This window comes from Hemiscyllium ocellatum, chromosome 6 (genome assembly GCF_020745735.1).
Source record: "Hemiscyllium ocellatum isolate sHemOce1 chromosome 6, sHemOce1.pat.X.cur, whole genome shotgun sequence".
Lineage (NCBI taxonomy): Eukaryota > Metazoa > Chordata > Chondrichthyes > Orectolobiformes > Hemiscylliidae > Hemiscyllium > Hemiscyllium ocellatum.
Window position 1 is genome coordinate 67,478,708 of NC_083406.1, and position 15,808 is coordinate 67,494,515.

The 15,808-nt window shown below is 40.1% G+C and overlaps 1 protein-coding gene across 3 annotated transcripts in view; it reads right to left on the bottom strand.

Moving 5' to 3' along the window:
• Positions 1-15,808, bottom strand: part of rev1 (REV1 DNA directed polymerase) — a 139,228-nt gene that overhangs the window by 77,286 nt on the left and 46,134 nt on the right. For all 3 annotated transcript variants that reach the window (XM_060826630.1, XM_060826629.1, XM_060826631.1), the window contains exons 8-10: positions 8,413-8,520; positions 6,858-6,990; positions 5,944-6,072 (exon numbers count right to left, since the gene is read on the bottom strand). In XM_060826630.1, the coding sequence (XP_060682613.1) occupies positions 5,944-6,072; positions 6,858-6,990; positions 8,413-8,520 (370 nt within the window). The remainder of the gene's footprint in view (positions 1-5,943; positions 6,073-6,857; positions 6,991-8,412; positions 8,521-15,808) is intronic.

The following is a 15,808-nucleotide window of genomic DNA, read 5'->3' on the forward strand; positions in this document are numbered from 1 at the left end:
GGTAATCTGGTAACAGTACTAAAGAAAGACAGTTGTTTCATTGGAATGGGCTCCACTTAAAACTGGGACAAAACAGCATCCTCTCTAATTGTGTAACTAGGGCTGTGGGTTCAGCTTAACAACTGGGAGAGGAGAACAAGGGGCAAATGAAGAAAACTTGATTAATCTAAAGAGATATCCTAAGTCAATACTACAGTTTGGCCATCTGGATAAAGGCACACACAAACTGGATTCAACAGAAAGGTCAACCAAAATAGTACATCAGCAAGGGTGGTCCTGGAAAGAATAGCAATAAAAAAAACTAGAGACTGTTTATATTAACGCACACATTATTCATAAGATGGACAACTAACAGCACAAATAGAGATAGGCCGAGGGGATCCAATTGCAATGTAACATTGGATAGAATATTCCAAGTGAACAGCATCTGGACAGACAGCAAAAACATCAATTTTCTAACCATTTTTTGAGTGGTGAGATGAGATTCTCACCAGTCAGCAGACAATTTGCACTTTTCATCATTATATTATATTATTAGTTAACTTCACCTCACGTATGCAGTTTCCCATTCTTCCAAGTGTTGAATAGAAACTAGGTGGCAGCATGAGTGTCAGAGTGGTTACCTGGGGATTCCAGTTCATTCTTTGCTTTTGTGAACCTCCATCCTGGTTCAGTCCCCAGCATTTCAGGACACACACATTGTTTGCAACTGAACTCACCAAATCCCCATCCATGGACTTGGCATCTGACATGTATCAATCTCAGTGCGAAATGGCACATCTCCAACAAACATACATTTCAACACTGTGCTTGAACACATTGGTACCTTTCATTACAAAGCTGCTGCCAGGACGTTTTGAGCAAAGATACAGTTTTCTCATGGATTTGACCAGGGAACGTAACAAGGATCCTCGCTCATTCTCTTAGCACTTACTCAATTTGTGCATTCTTCGATATTCACAGCATCGCTGCTCGCCTTTTAGTACCTTGCTACGTCAGTTAAAACTTAAAGGCACACAGGCCATTTGTCTTGTCTTGCAGTTTAATTAAGCTAGACAGCTTCTCATGGTTATCAGCGAAGGGCTTGCTGTATGTTACCATGCTAAGTCAATCTCACACCTGCACATGTACCAGCTAGATATGAATCAAACATACTGCCTGGAGCTTCATTCATGAAGTCAAAGGGAGGTTTATCAGGTGCCACTCCTACATTAATTCTGGTCCAGTAACAATACCTGCTATGTCACTGCCTCCCCCAAAGAGATTATCATTTTCTAGGCTGTAACTACAGATATTTTCACCTCAATTTAAAGCAGTTTTTAAGCTAATAATTTTTAAAAGGTTACAGAACACACCACAACACAAAGAGCCATAGGCTTTACAATGTAGGAGGAATGGGTCAGTTCTGCAGGAGACAAATTCAAAATCAGCCTCACTGTCATTCTCTCCCTCCAAAACTTGCATAATTTGTTTCAATATTTAACTACTTTATTTCTTAAAAGTTGCCTCGACCAATCCCTCCCACCCCTTTACTTACAAATAATCGATCATCCACTGCTTTACAAATATTTGAAGACTGTGAATAAGAACAAAAACAAAAAAAAGCATAGAAACAGGCCCTTCTGCCCTCCAAGGCTGCGCTGACACATTTTGCCCTTCTAGACTAAAACTGTCTTCACTTATAAGATCAGCATCCCTCATTTCCTTCCTATTCATGCATTTGTCCAGGTGCTTCTTGAATGCTGCTACTGTTTCTGTTTCCACCAACGCGTCCCTGGCACTCACCACGCTTTGCGTCGTAAACTTGCCTCATACATCTCTTTTAAACTCCCCCACCCCCCAACACACACACACACACACACACACACACACACACCTTAAACCTGTGTTCCCTATTTATTGACCCTTGCACCCCAGGAAAAAGCACCATACTTTGCACTCTATCCAGGCCAATCACAATCTTACAAAAATTAGGTCACCCCTCAACCGTCTACATTCCAGTGAAAACAAACCCTGTTTATTCAACCTTTCTTCATAGCTAACCCACCCCCTCTCCCCCCATACCAGGCAACGTCCTGGTAAACCTTTTCTGCACCGTTTCCAAAGCATCCATATCCTTCTGGTAGTGTGGTGACCGGAGTCTTTGCCATCTTTTAATTAAATGTATTCCGTAGTTACTCTATGATAAAAGAATGCTCATTGGTTATCAACCGACAGCCCCTCACTTTTAAATAGTTTTCAGTAGTTTATGAATCCGCCTACAAAATGCAACATCCTTTCCACATCCACTGCCCTCAGGATAGAGTCATAGAGTCATAGAGATGTACAGCATGGAAGCAGACCCTTCAGTCCATCCCGTCAATGCCAACCAGATATCCCAACTCAATCTAGTCCCACCTGCCAGCACCCAGCCCATATCCCTCCAAACCCTTCCTATTCATGTACCCATCCAAATGCTTCTTAAATGTTGCAATTGTACCAGCCTCCACCACTTCCTCTGGCAGCTCATTCCTCTGTGTGAAAAAGTTGCCCTGTAGGTCTCTTTTATATCTTTCCCCTCTCACCCTAAACCGATGCCCTCTCGTTCTGGACTCCCCGACCCCAGGGAAAAGACTTTGACTATTTACCCTATCCATAACCCTCAGAATTTTGTAAACCTCTACAAGGTCACCCCTCAGCCTCCGACGCTCCAGGGAAAACAGCCCCAACCTGTTAAGCCTCTCCCTATAGCTCAAATCCTCCACCCTGGCAACATCCTTGTAAATCTTTTCTGAACCCTTTCAAGTTTCACAACATCTTTCCGATAGGAAGGAGACCAGAATTGCAAGCAATATTCCAACAGTGGCCTAATCAATGTCCCGTCCAGCCGCAACATGACCTCCCAACTCCTGCACTCAATACTCTGATCAATAAAGGAAAGCATACCAAACGCCTTCTTCACTATCCTATCTATCTGCGACTCCACTTTCAATGAGCTATGAACCTGCACTCCAAGCTCTCTTTGTTCAGCAACACTCCCTATGACCTTACCATTAGGTCTATAAGTCCTGCTTTCCCAAAATGCAGCACCTTGCATTTATCTGAATTAAACTCCACCTGCCACTTCTCTGCCCAATGGCCCATCTGGTCAAGATCCTGCTGTCCACTACACCTCCAATTTTGGTGTCATCTGCAAGCTTACTAACTGTACCTCTTATGCTCACATCCAAATCATTTATGCAAGTGACAAAATGATCTTATACTTTTAAATCAATCAATCAGTGTCTTTATCTTCTAAACATCAGTGGATACAAGCCTAACCTTTCTAACCAATCCTCATAAAACAACCTGTCAATTCCAGGTAAACTTTCTCTGAACTGCTTCCAATGCACTTACACCCCTTCTTAAATAAGGAGACAAATACTATGCACATTTCTCCAGAAGGGGACTCATCCATGCCAATTTTTGTTCAAGCAAATAACCTCTCCACATTTGTATTCAAGTCTCCTTGCAACAAAACAATAACATTCTATTAGCCTTCCTCATATTTGATGCATCTGTTTGCTAACCTTTTGACAGTCGTGGACTTGAACACCCAGATCTCTCTGCATCTCAGAGCTCTGCAATCTCTTGCTATTCAGATAACTTTTGTTTTAAATTATCCTGACAAAAATGAACAATTTCACATTCTCCTATATTATACTATAACTCTTTGCAGTCTCTTTACGTCCTCTTCACAACTTACTTTGCTAACTATTTTTGTGGCATCAGCAAAATTTATCAGCCATATCTGATCAGCACTGGTTCAACAAAGAATACAGTAGTAGACACCAGGACCAGCACTAGACACACCCAAAAGTGAGATGCCAACCTGGTGAAGATACACCACAGGTCTACTTTCATGCCAATCAGCAAAAGTAGGATACGACAAACAGAGCTAAGCACTTCCTTAACCAACACATCAGATCTAAGCTCTGCAGTCCTGTCAATTTCAGCTATCAATGCTGGAGGGCAATTAAACTCATTGGAGGAGCTCGATCCATAAATATTCTCATCTTCAATAATATGGGAGCTGAGTATATCAACAAAGAAAAAGACAATACTGAAGCACTGCAAACACATTCAGCCAGAAGTACTGAGATGATGATTCGTCTTGGTCTCCTCCTGAAATGATCAGCAGCACGGAAACTAGTCTTCACCAAATGCATTCACTCACATGATAGCAAGAAGTGGATGAACATAATGTATACTGCAAACTCCTGACAAAATGTCAGCCATAGTACTGAAGACTTGTGCTCGAGAACTAGCCAAAATGTTCCAGTATAGTGACAATACTGTGATTTACCTGAAAAGTTTCGAAGAAACTCTAGATATGCCCTGTCTGTTAAAAAAAAGTTCAAATTCAACTCAGTCAATTATTGCCCCATCAATGTACTCTATCAAAATGAAGGAGAGGTCACTGAATGTATTGCCAATCAGCACTTTTTCACAATAACCTGTTCACAGATGCTCAGTTTGGTTCTGCTCAGGCTAGTCAGCTCTTGACCTTGTTGAATGATTGAATAAGTTGATTTCCAGAGGCGATGTGAATGTTTTTGATATTAAGACTCATTTGACTGAGTATGACATTAAGGGTAACTGAAACCAGTGGCAATATGGGGAAGACTAGATGGAGTCATACCTTAGAACAAAGGAGGATGGTTCTGATTCTCTGTTTGGGACATCACTGCAAGAATTCCTCACAATGGCATTCTAAACTCAACCATCCAATGATCTTTCTCCATCATGACGTTAGAAGTGGAGACTTTTGCAGACAATTGCACAATGTTCAGCATCAATCATGACCCCTCAGATACTTACACAATTTGGGTCTATATGCAGTAAGAATTAAACAACACCCAGGCTTGGGCTGAAAAGAAGCCAGTAGTCTTTGCACCACACAAATGCCAGTCAATGACCATTGCCAATAAGGAAAAACTAACCATCGCTCTTTGACATTCAACAACGTTAACAGTGCCGAATGCCTTACTATTAACATCTGGGGATTATCATTAACGAATATCTGAACTGGAAGAGCTACATAAATACTCTGGCTACTACAAGTCGGAGACTGAAAATTCAGTAGTAATTCTGATTCCTTGAAACCTACCCGTTATCTACAATGCACAAGCTAGAAGTGTAATGGAATACTTTCCTTTTCCCTGGATGCATTCCACTTCAACAACACTCAAAACCTTCAACCCCAGCAAGGACAAAGCAGCCCACACAGTTGGCCATAATCTGAAAAATTCACTCCCTCCACTACTGATACACAGTGACAGCAGGGTGTACTTACAAGATGCACTGCAGAAATTCATCAGGCTACTCTGACTGTGCCCTTTAAACTCATGACCTCTACTACCTAGAAGGGAGAGGCGCTCCACAAACATGCAGGTCCCCCTCCAAGTCACATACCATTCAGACTTAGAAGTAAATTAGTGTTAATCCACACTGTTGCTGAATTCAAATAGTGGAACCCTATTTCAAACAGTACTGTGTATCTACTCTCCATGGAGTACAGCAGTTCAGGAATGCAACCTCCTCACCATGTTCTCAAGGAACAGGTAATAAGTGTTGGTTGAACCAGCAACATCTACATCACTTAAACAAACATACATAAAAAATAGAACTTTTACCTAGAAGTAATTAGGGCACTATGATTTGGTATACAACTAAAAAACATGCAATTCTGCACAGCAGATATATTGGTAAGCAGGTGTGCAATATGTAAAATTGACCTTCTAGATTAGAGATAACAACCTTTATAGAAATGAAAACAAATATAATTTAGTCACAGGGAAGCAGAAAATGAGCAAATGTATTATTTCATGCTCTGACTAATCGTGATTTATTTAGTGCAATGTTTAATTCACTGTTAAAATAGTAATTTTCATTAATTTTATATGCAAGAATAAACAACAATACCTTGCCAGTGTTTCATACAAAACTGATGCCACTTCTTTGTAGGCTTTGAAGTTATAGCTGACAGCCTGAAGTTCAGGGCACAGTTGCTTTGCTTGTCCAAAAAACATGCCATTCTTAATTCCAATCCGTCTGTAGTAGAAGAACGATAAAATCAATGACATACATACTTGTAATTAGCAAGAAGATCTTTCATAAAATTAAATGCAAACTTTTAAAGGAAGAATATCTTCCTTTTTTTCCAATTTTCTAAGTCCAACTGATGGTCTACACTTCCAGATACTTTTGATCTTTACAACATCCAAGTGGAACACCAGAGTTCTGTTCACTTAGGTTCAGATTTAAAATTACGAGATGGTACCTTTCCACCTTTTCAGGGCTATGAGAGTGGTCAATGAATCTATGAAATTAAAATACCATTTAAAAATACAATTACACCCCAGTCAAAAATGTCACATGTTCAAGAGTTTTTACAGTAAGGTTAACAATGTAGAGAAATTGATGATTCATCAGAATGTAGCTGCAATAGAGGTAGCAGTCCATGGGGACTTCTACAGTGCACCATTTGGAACAATGTAGAATCACCAACAAAACCTGAATTTAAGTCATTCTGCAAATGAACAGACTCTCAAAGTTAACAGTTTCAGTGGTGTAATGTTTTATTGTTATCACTTCAAGATCTAAGCCACAGAAAATGAAATACACAAACATAAAAGTACACATTTTTAGAAGAAATATCTTGTGAATCAAACCAGTATTTTATTAAGTTAAAAATCATACAACACCAGGTTATAGTCCAACAGGTTTAATTGGAAGCACTAGCTTTCGGAGTGCCGCTCCTTCATCAGGTGGTTGTTGATTTTTAACTTTGTACACCCCAGTCCAACACAGGCATCTCCAAACCAGTATTTTATTACCTTGCTTCATAGCTACAGGATGCAATTTCTGCCATTGACAAGGCCATCACATCCATGCTAGTACCATTCACACAGGCAGGATTTGGATTCTCCCAGGTACTGCCATCTAACTTCTCAGGCACTTTTTTCTCTTCTATAAAAATAATGAAATGTACAATGCTAATCTTACATTTGATTTGAGTTATGTCCATGTCTCTCTCCCATAAATTAAAATGCCATAAAAGCTACGGGCCAAAGTTAAGCAAATCAATAACCACACACACTGGCATTATGGCTTCACAATCAACCCCCATACCCATCCCAGTAGTATTTTCAAACAGGTTCATTCTCCGCACTTTCTGATTAATACATGTTCTATGCAAAATCACTCAAAGATAAAATATATTAAGCCTGGGATACTAGAATGGAATTTTGCGACATATTCCTGTACTTTTTGATAAAGCCAATAAGGTGCCAACTCCAAGAGCTTCATGCTACAGTTTTTTCTTCAATAGGACAACAGTTTAAAATAAATTAAATCTGGATGAGTGTAATATTGTTGATTAGGTATACAGTGAGAAAACTATTGTGTGCAAAGGAAAACTTTACATTTCTGCTTATAAACTTGTCAGTGTTTCTATTTTTAATCTCTGCATGCACAGCTGGAAACAAATGTCCATGTAAAACAACATGGTACCAGGGTGTTCACAGCACAAAAGGATGGCATTCAACTTTTATTGTCAAGAAGCCAATGGTGATAGTAGATCTTACACCTATTATATAACTCAACTGATTATTTTCATTTGAAACATAGAATAAAAATCAAACCTGTCACGAAACAGACAAATTTCTCACTATTTAATACCTGGTTTCTCCAAGTGCTTTTATGAATAAAGAGATGTGTTCATGAATTACTCACTTCTGTTGAACTTTAACGCTTGATTATGTGGAATTATACAGGACAGAAGATGTCCTTTAGTCCATCAAGTCTGCACCATCACTCCGTTAACTCTGTACTCATATCAGTTTCCAGCACTAGATCTACTGTCTTAAATATTATGACATTTCAAGAATTCATGTAAGTACTTTTTAAAAAGATTGAGATTGTCTGTCTCAACTACTCTCCCAGGCACCCTCTGGGTGGAAAATATTTTCCTCTAATTCCCTCTAAACCTCCTTCCTTCCACTTTAAAAGTGTGCCCCCACGTTACTGACCCTTCAACTAAGTGGAACAGCTGCTTTCTACCCAACCAATCCACACCTCTCAATCTTACATACCTCTATCAGGATCCCCCCCATTCTTCTTTGCTCCGAAGAAAACTTTCACAGCTTCTCTTCATAGCTTAAGCACTCCAACCCAGGCAATATCCTAGTGAATTCCTTCTAGTGCTTTTGTTTGGGTAAATTGTCTTAGAAATTAACACTTAAACATAATCCCAAAATTCCTTCAATTATTACCACATACAACGAGAAATCACAAAATTTGACATGTACAATAATTAAAAGCTACACATTTTGTTGAATTAACAGAACAGGAATACACATTCTAAGAATGATAATTCCTCACCTATCTTACCTTTCATTAGCTTCTTTTGGTAATACTGCATTTCAAACTGTTGGTTCGTGTTTGATCGGATAGGCATGTGACCATGGCCTCTGTTGTGGGTGACAGCTACTGGCTTTCCTAGAAGGCAGAAAATGAAAAACTTTGATTGTTTATGTGTCTGTACTTCACATCAAACCATATACAATTCATCTGAATTGGACTCGAATGAGAAAAAGGCAGCGAACACAAAAAATGTAAATTTTGGAACTCAAACCAAAATAATTGAAAATAATTAAGTTCTAAATGCTTCTAGATTCTATGATATTAATTATTATTCAAATAGAAACTCCTTCAGGTAGTTTTCACACACAGGCCTCTGTAGAACTTACTGACAGCTGAGCAGAATAACTGGTTTGAAACAGGATGAGCAAATTCAATATTCTTGAATGTGTTTTTAATTACATCTTGAATGGCTCAAGCAAATTTGTGCAACTCACTTATGTTTATACAAGCATAGCTGATAAGGCCAACAAATGTTGGCCTTCCCCTTCTACAGAGTATCTGACTAAGCCATTACAGGATCTGATAGTATTGTGGGAGGATCTCTATCCCAAGGACTGCTTCAGCTCACCACCACATTCTCCAGCTAATTAGGTGTGGGCAATAAGTGTTCACTTGGCTAGTGATGCCCGTACAATGTGAATGAAAAGAAGTTAAAAACAAACCTTAATGTGGTTGACTTGGAGTCACATACCTGCCAGTCCAGCAAAGGAAAGCAGGTATTGTTCACTACAGGATATTAGTGAACCAAATGGGTTGCTACAACAATATATTGTAGTTCCACAGTAATCAAAACTGGGGTGAGTCTTGTTTTAATTTTCGATTAATGAATTAAATTTAGTGATAATTCAACATGATCTTCAGAACATTTTTAAAAAATTCACTCACAGGATATGGATATCACTGCCTGGGCCAGTCGTTACTGCTCATCCCTTCTTGCCCTTGAGAACATGATAGTGAAGATCACAGAATTGCTACAGTATGGAAACAGGCTCTTCAACCGAACAAGTCCACACTGGCCCTCTGAAAAGTATCCCAGACAAACCCATTTCCTGACCTTGCTACTCTACGGTTACCTGACTAATGCACCTAACATACATGTCCCTGAACACTATGGGCAATTTAGCTTGGCCAATTCACCTAACCTGCACATCTTTGGATTGTGGGAGGAAACCAGAGCATCTGGAGAAAACCAATACAAACATAGGGAGAACGTGCAAACTCCAAACAGACAGTTGCCTCATGCTGGAATTGAACCCGGGGTCCCTACTACTGTGAGACAGCAGTGCTAACCATTGAGCCACCATGCCGCTTCATTGGTCTGTTGCAGACTGTGTACTGTAGGTACACTCACAAAGCCAGAGGGGGAATATGTCTTGAAAGCTCGTTTACTAGTCCAGTGACATTAATCCTACTTTACCATTGCCCCATTAATTATTCCCACTTGCATTGAATGTTGAAGGCTTGCAGCCATTGAAAACAGCACCTATTCAGGAAATTCCCCATGAGACTCCTATTTCTGAAACTTGTCACTAAAGCTCAGTTCAGTGTGCATTTTCCTTTCCTCCTGATATAATATTTCAACCCAATATCTTCCATAAGACACAGAAGCAGGATTACGCCTTTTGGCCCATTGTGTCTGTTCAGCCATTTGATCATGGCTGATGTTTCTCAACCCCATTCCCCTGCCTTCGTCCTGTAACCCTTGATCCCTTTACCAATCAAGAACTTATCTGTCTCTGTCTTAAACAGACAGAATGATTTGGCCTCCAAAGCCCTCTGCAGCAATGCATTTTACAGAATTATCACCCTCTGGCTGAAAACTTCCTCCTCATCTCAGTTCTAAAGGGTCATCCTTTCACTCTGAGCTGCGTCTTCTGGTCCTAGTCTCTCTTAATAGTGGAAACACCTTTGCTACATCCATTCTATTCAAGGCAGTCAGTATTTTTTGAGAGTTTCAATCAGATTCAACCCCCCCTCCATCCTTCTAAATCCCTCAGAGTACAGACCTGGTGTCCTCAACTGCTCCTGTTCCTCATATGACAAGTCCTTCATCCCCAGGATCATTCTTGTAAACATCCGCTGGACCTCCTCTAATGTTAGTACATCCTTTCTTAGATACAGGGCCCAAAACTGATGATAATATTCCAAATGCGGTCTGACCAGAGCCTGAGACAGCCTCAGCAATATATCTATACTCATATTTTCTAGCCCTCTTGAAATAAATGCTAACATTGCATTTGTGTTCCTAAGTGCCAAATGAATCTGCATGTTAAACTTAAGAGAATCCTGAACTCGGACTCCTTATTTCTTTGTGCTATGGATTACCAAAACATTTTCCAGTTTCTTCCTACCAAACTGTATAACCTCACATTTCACTCCATCTGCCACTTCCTTGCCCATGCTCCTATCTGCCCATGTCCATCTGCATCCTCCCTGCTTCCTCAACACCACCTGTGCCTCTACCTATTTTTGTGTGATTTACAAACTGAGCAACAAATGCCTCCATCCCGTTGTCCAGATCATTAACATCTATTGTGAATAGTTGTGGTCACAGCACAGACTCCTGCAAAATTCTACTAGTTACTGGCTGCCATCCTGAAAAAGACCCCTTTATCCCTACTGCCTTCTACCAGTGTGCCAATCCTCTATCCACACCAGTACCTTGCCCCTAACACCATGTTTTCCTCTCTTATCTTATTTAGCAGCCTCCTTGTTAGATGCCCTCAGGAAATCCAAATAGATCACGTCAAATAGCTCTTCTTTGTCCAACTTGCTCATTTACTCTTCAAAGAATCCGAACAGATTTGTCAGGAATGACCTCCCATTAAAGAAGCCAGACTGATTCAGCTCTATTTTACCATGTACCCTCAAGGATTCCACAATTTTAGCCTTAAGAATGGACTCTAAATCTTATCAATGATTGACATCAGGCTAACCAGCCTATAATTTCCTGCCTTCCGCCTCCATCCCTCTGAAAGTGAGGTGTTATCGATTTTGAGAAGGTTTGTAACTCAGGTTATATTACCCTCCCTGACTCAAGTGATTCCAGAAAGATGCCTCCACAATCTCTTAAGCTATTTTTTTCAGAATTCTCAGGTGTAGTTCACCTCGTCCACTTTCAGCTTCCTCAGCACCTTCTCCTTAGTGATGGCCATTACATCCAACTCTGTCCCCGACTCTCAAAGTTCTAGTATGTTGGGTTTTCCATTGTGAAAACTGATGCAAAGCACCTATTTAGTTCCTTTGCCATTTCTTTGTTACCCATTACTATTTCTCCAGCCTCATTTTCCAGCAGTTCAATGTTTACTCATGCCTCTCTTCTACCTTTTAGATATCAGAAAAACTCTTGCAATCTTCTTTTGTATTACTAACTAACTTACTCTCATATTTCATCTTCTGCCCTCTTATGGCTTTTTAGAAAGTTACCCTCTACTCATTTTAAAAGCTTCCACTAATATTCATCAAACTGAATGTTTTTTTCTTTTGCCTTTATGCTGTCCCCGAATTCCCTTCGTTCTCCCCTTAGAATGTTTCTTCTTTTTAGGGGATGAATCTCTGCTGTATCTCCCGAATTACTCCCAGAAACTCTTGCCATTACTGCTCCAGCATCTTCCCTGTGAGGCTTCCCTCCCAACCAAAATTCCATTTCTTTGCAGATACTTTTATTCAGTTGTAATATTGTTACATCTGATTCCAGCTTGCGCTTCTCACACTGCAGGGTGAATTCTATCATATTATGATCACTGCCCCCTGCTGGTTCTTTCGCCTTCAGTTCCCGAATCAAATCTGCTTCATTACACATCACCAAATCCAGAACTGTGTGTTCCCTAGCAGGCTCTGTAACAAGCTGCTCCAAAAACAACCATCTCATAGACATTTCACAATTTCCTTTTCTTGAGATCTGCGACCAACCTGCCTATTGAAGTCCCAATGAGTATTTTATTCAATATATTAAATAAATTTACCAGGACCAATACCATATAACTGTCCAGAGGATAACCAGGTAACCATTGTCGCAAGATAGACTGGACAGTAAATAGGGTAATGACACTACCACTGCACAAGACTCTAAATCAGATAGCAGTAAATACTTCTTCTCAGTATTATAGTGAATGCAAATAGCAGTCTCTTTCCAGGTATTCAAGTAACAATGCATATAGTTATTAACAGTTTTCAACCAACTTGTTACAGATCTCCCAATAACTCTTTGATGCAGTGATAGTGCCCCAACCAATGTCTAGAAGGTTTGGTTCAAGTCCCACCTACTCCAGAGGTTGTCAGACACATTTAAACAGGTAGATCAGAAATATCAGGTTCACTAGCAATTGTTTAGATAACCTTTTCCATTCTAGTGACAATAGTATTATCACAGTTATGCTATCAATCAGATGCTGTATTTGACCCTACACTTACATTCTGGCTCCCAACCCAAGTATTCATCCAGGATCCAGTCTTAATGCTATCCTGAAATTTCACTTATAGAAAAGCTGTACCCACTTCATACTGGTACCTGATCTCTGCTTAAATCATTATTCCAACCCACACCCTTCCTTCTGAAATGTGCAATCTTCAGTTCTGAAAAACGACTGCCTAACTATGTCAATCCGACCCTACTATATAATTATGGCTGAGCTATTAACTACAACATTTTAAAGCCTTTCAATTTGGCACTATGACCATGAATGTGTCAGTGTAGCCCACTATGTGGAACGCAAAGGGAAAAGTTGAAAAATTCTCTGTAGCATAGATTGTGAAGATTGATTTGTTCTTCATACCTTACAAACATACAAACTGGGAGCAAGAGTGGGCCATATGGCTCTTCAAGCCTGCTCCACCATTCAAGAAAATCATGGATAATTTGACTGTGTTTTGAATTCCACATTCTCACCTTCCTCCAATGACCTCAGATTCTCTTGCTGAACAAGAATCTACCAGTGTCTACCTTGTAGAGGTGCAGGTGCTGAACTGAGGTGGACATAGTCAGAAGTCACATGACACCACTTTATAGTCCAATAGGTTTATCTGAAATCAGACAAGCCTTTGAAGCGTAGCCCCTTCGTCAAGTGGTGAGAGAGCAGAGCACATAGATACAGAATTTTTAGGCAGAGAAATCAACAGCAGCCAGGCCAAATGATCATACAACTGGTGTGAGTAGAGTATCAGATAATACATCTCTGCAGCTGATCAAGAGTGTTAGATGACGTGTAAAATGTTTATAAAATCAATGTCAGTACTGTGCTATCATTATCACTATCGCTCTGCCTGATTATATGTAAAATGTGACATCTCGGGTCAGATACTGAACTGTAGACGTGAGGCTTTGTTCAGAATCTGTCTCAGACTTTTAACCTAGAACCTGACTGGTTTCTGTCCATATGCCCTGCTCTCATTGCATGTGATGAAGCGGTTGCGCTCCGAAAGCTTGTGTGATTTCAAATAAACCTGTTGGACTATAACTGATGTTTTGTGACCTCTGACTTCGAAAAATATTTGATTGCTCCACTCCACCACTTTCTGAAGCCGAGAATTCCAAAGATGCATAACCCTCAGAACAAATTTCCCTTTGTCTACCTGAATAATCCTGCTTTTAAAACAGCATCTCCTAGATCTAGACTAATGCACAAGAGTAAACATCCTTTCCACATCCAACTTGTCAAGACCATTCAAGATCTTATAAACATCAATCCAATACTCCATCACTCTTCTGTAGGGAAAACAAACCCAGTCTGTCACCAATTCCCTGTGAAACTGAAATATAAAATCTTTAGCTTTGTCTTCAATTGCTCTCATAACAATGGACAGGACTCCATTAGCTTTCTTAATCACTGGCTGTTCTTGCATACTAATTTTCTGTGAGAGGTGTACTAAAGCACTAAATCCCTCTGCTCCTTTGGAAATATGCTGTCATTCTCCACTCATAACAACTTCCATTATTCCTGCCAAATTGAGCAACATTAAACTCCATCTGCCAGATTTTTGTTCACTCACTCAACTTATCTATATCGGTATTGCACCTTATGTTGTCACAGCCCACTTTCCAACCTACCTTTGTGTCTGCAAATTTAGCCACTATATCGTCAACCTCCTTAACTAAATCATTTCTATAAATTTCAAAAACGTTAAGGGCTTAGCAGAAACCCATACAACACACTACTCATCTCAGTCTGCCAAAGATCCTTTTTTACACACTGCTTTCTTCCAGGCAGCCAATCTTTTGTGCATGATCAAGTGCCAATCCCTACTCCAAAAGCTCCTTCATTGCAAAATAACTGAGTCATTAATTGTCTCAAGGAAATCCAAGTACAGTATATCAGTGGTCTCCCCTTTATCCATACTGCATGTTACACCTTCAAAGAATTCCAATGAATTGATGTAAATTAACTTCCATGTCACGAAACCATGCTTACTCTTCTTCAGTAATTTGCATTTTTCCAACCATTTGCTTACAACCTCCTTAATAATCAATTCTAACACACTCCCTATGATAGACGTCAAGCTAGCCAGTATATAGTTTCCTGAGTTCTGCCTCACACCTCTTGAAGAAAGGAGTTATATTTTCCACACAGGACATTTGTTGAACCTCACGAATTTTGGAAAATTAATACCAACACAACTACTACCTCATTAGACACCGTTTTTAAATCCTGAGAGGCGGGGGCGGGTGGGGGGAGGGTCCATCTAGACCCAGAGACTTATCAATCAGCATTGCTTTCCTTGTGATTGTAATTTCACCATTTGTATCATCAATAGGTGACGTGCCGGAAGACCGGAGATTGGCTAATGTGGTGCCGCTATTTAAGAAAGGTGTTAAGGACAAGCCAGGCAACTAGAGACCAGTGAGCCTGACGTCAGTGGTGGGCAAGTTGTTGGAGGGAATCCTGAAGGACAGGATGTAGATGTATTTGGAAAGGCAAGGACTGGTTAGGGGCAGCCAACATGGCTTTATGCATGGGAAATCATGTCTCACAAATTTGACTGAGTTTATTCAAGAAGTAACAAAGACAATTGAGGAGGGCATAGCGGTAGACGCAAACTATATGGACTTTAGTAAAGCATTCGACAAGGTTCCTCATGGGAGACTGCTTAACAAGGTTAGGTCTCATGGAATACAGGGAGAACTAGCCATTTGGATACAGAACTGGCGCAAAAGTAGAAGACAGAGGGTGGCAGTGGAGGGTTGTTTTACAGACTGTGATCAGTGGAGTGCCACAAAGATCGGTGCTGGGTCCATCATTTATATAAATTATTTGGATGTGAGCATAAGAGGTATAGTTAGTAAGTTTGCAGATGACACCAAAATTGGAGATGCAGTGGACAGCGAAGAAGGTTACCTCAGATTATAACGGGATCTTGATCAGATGAG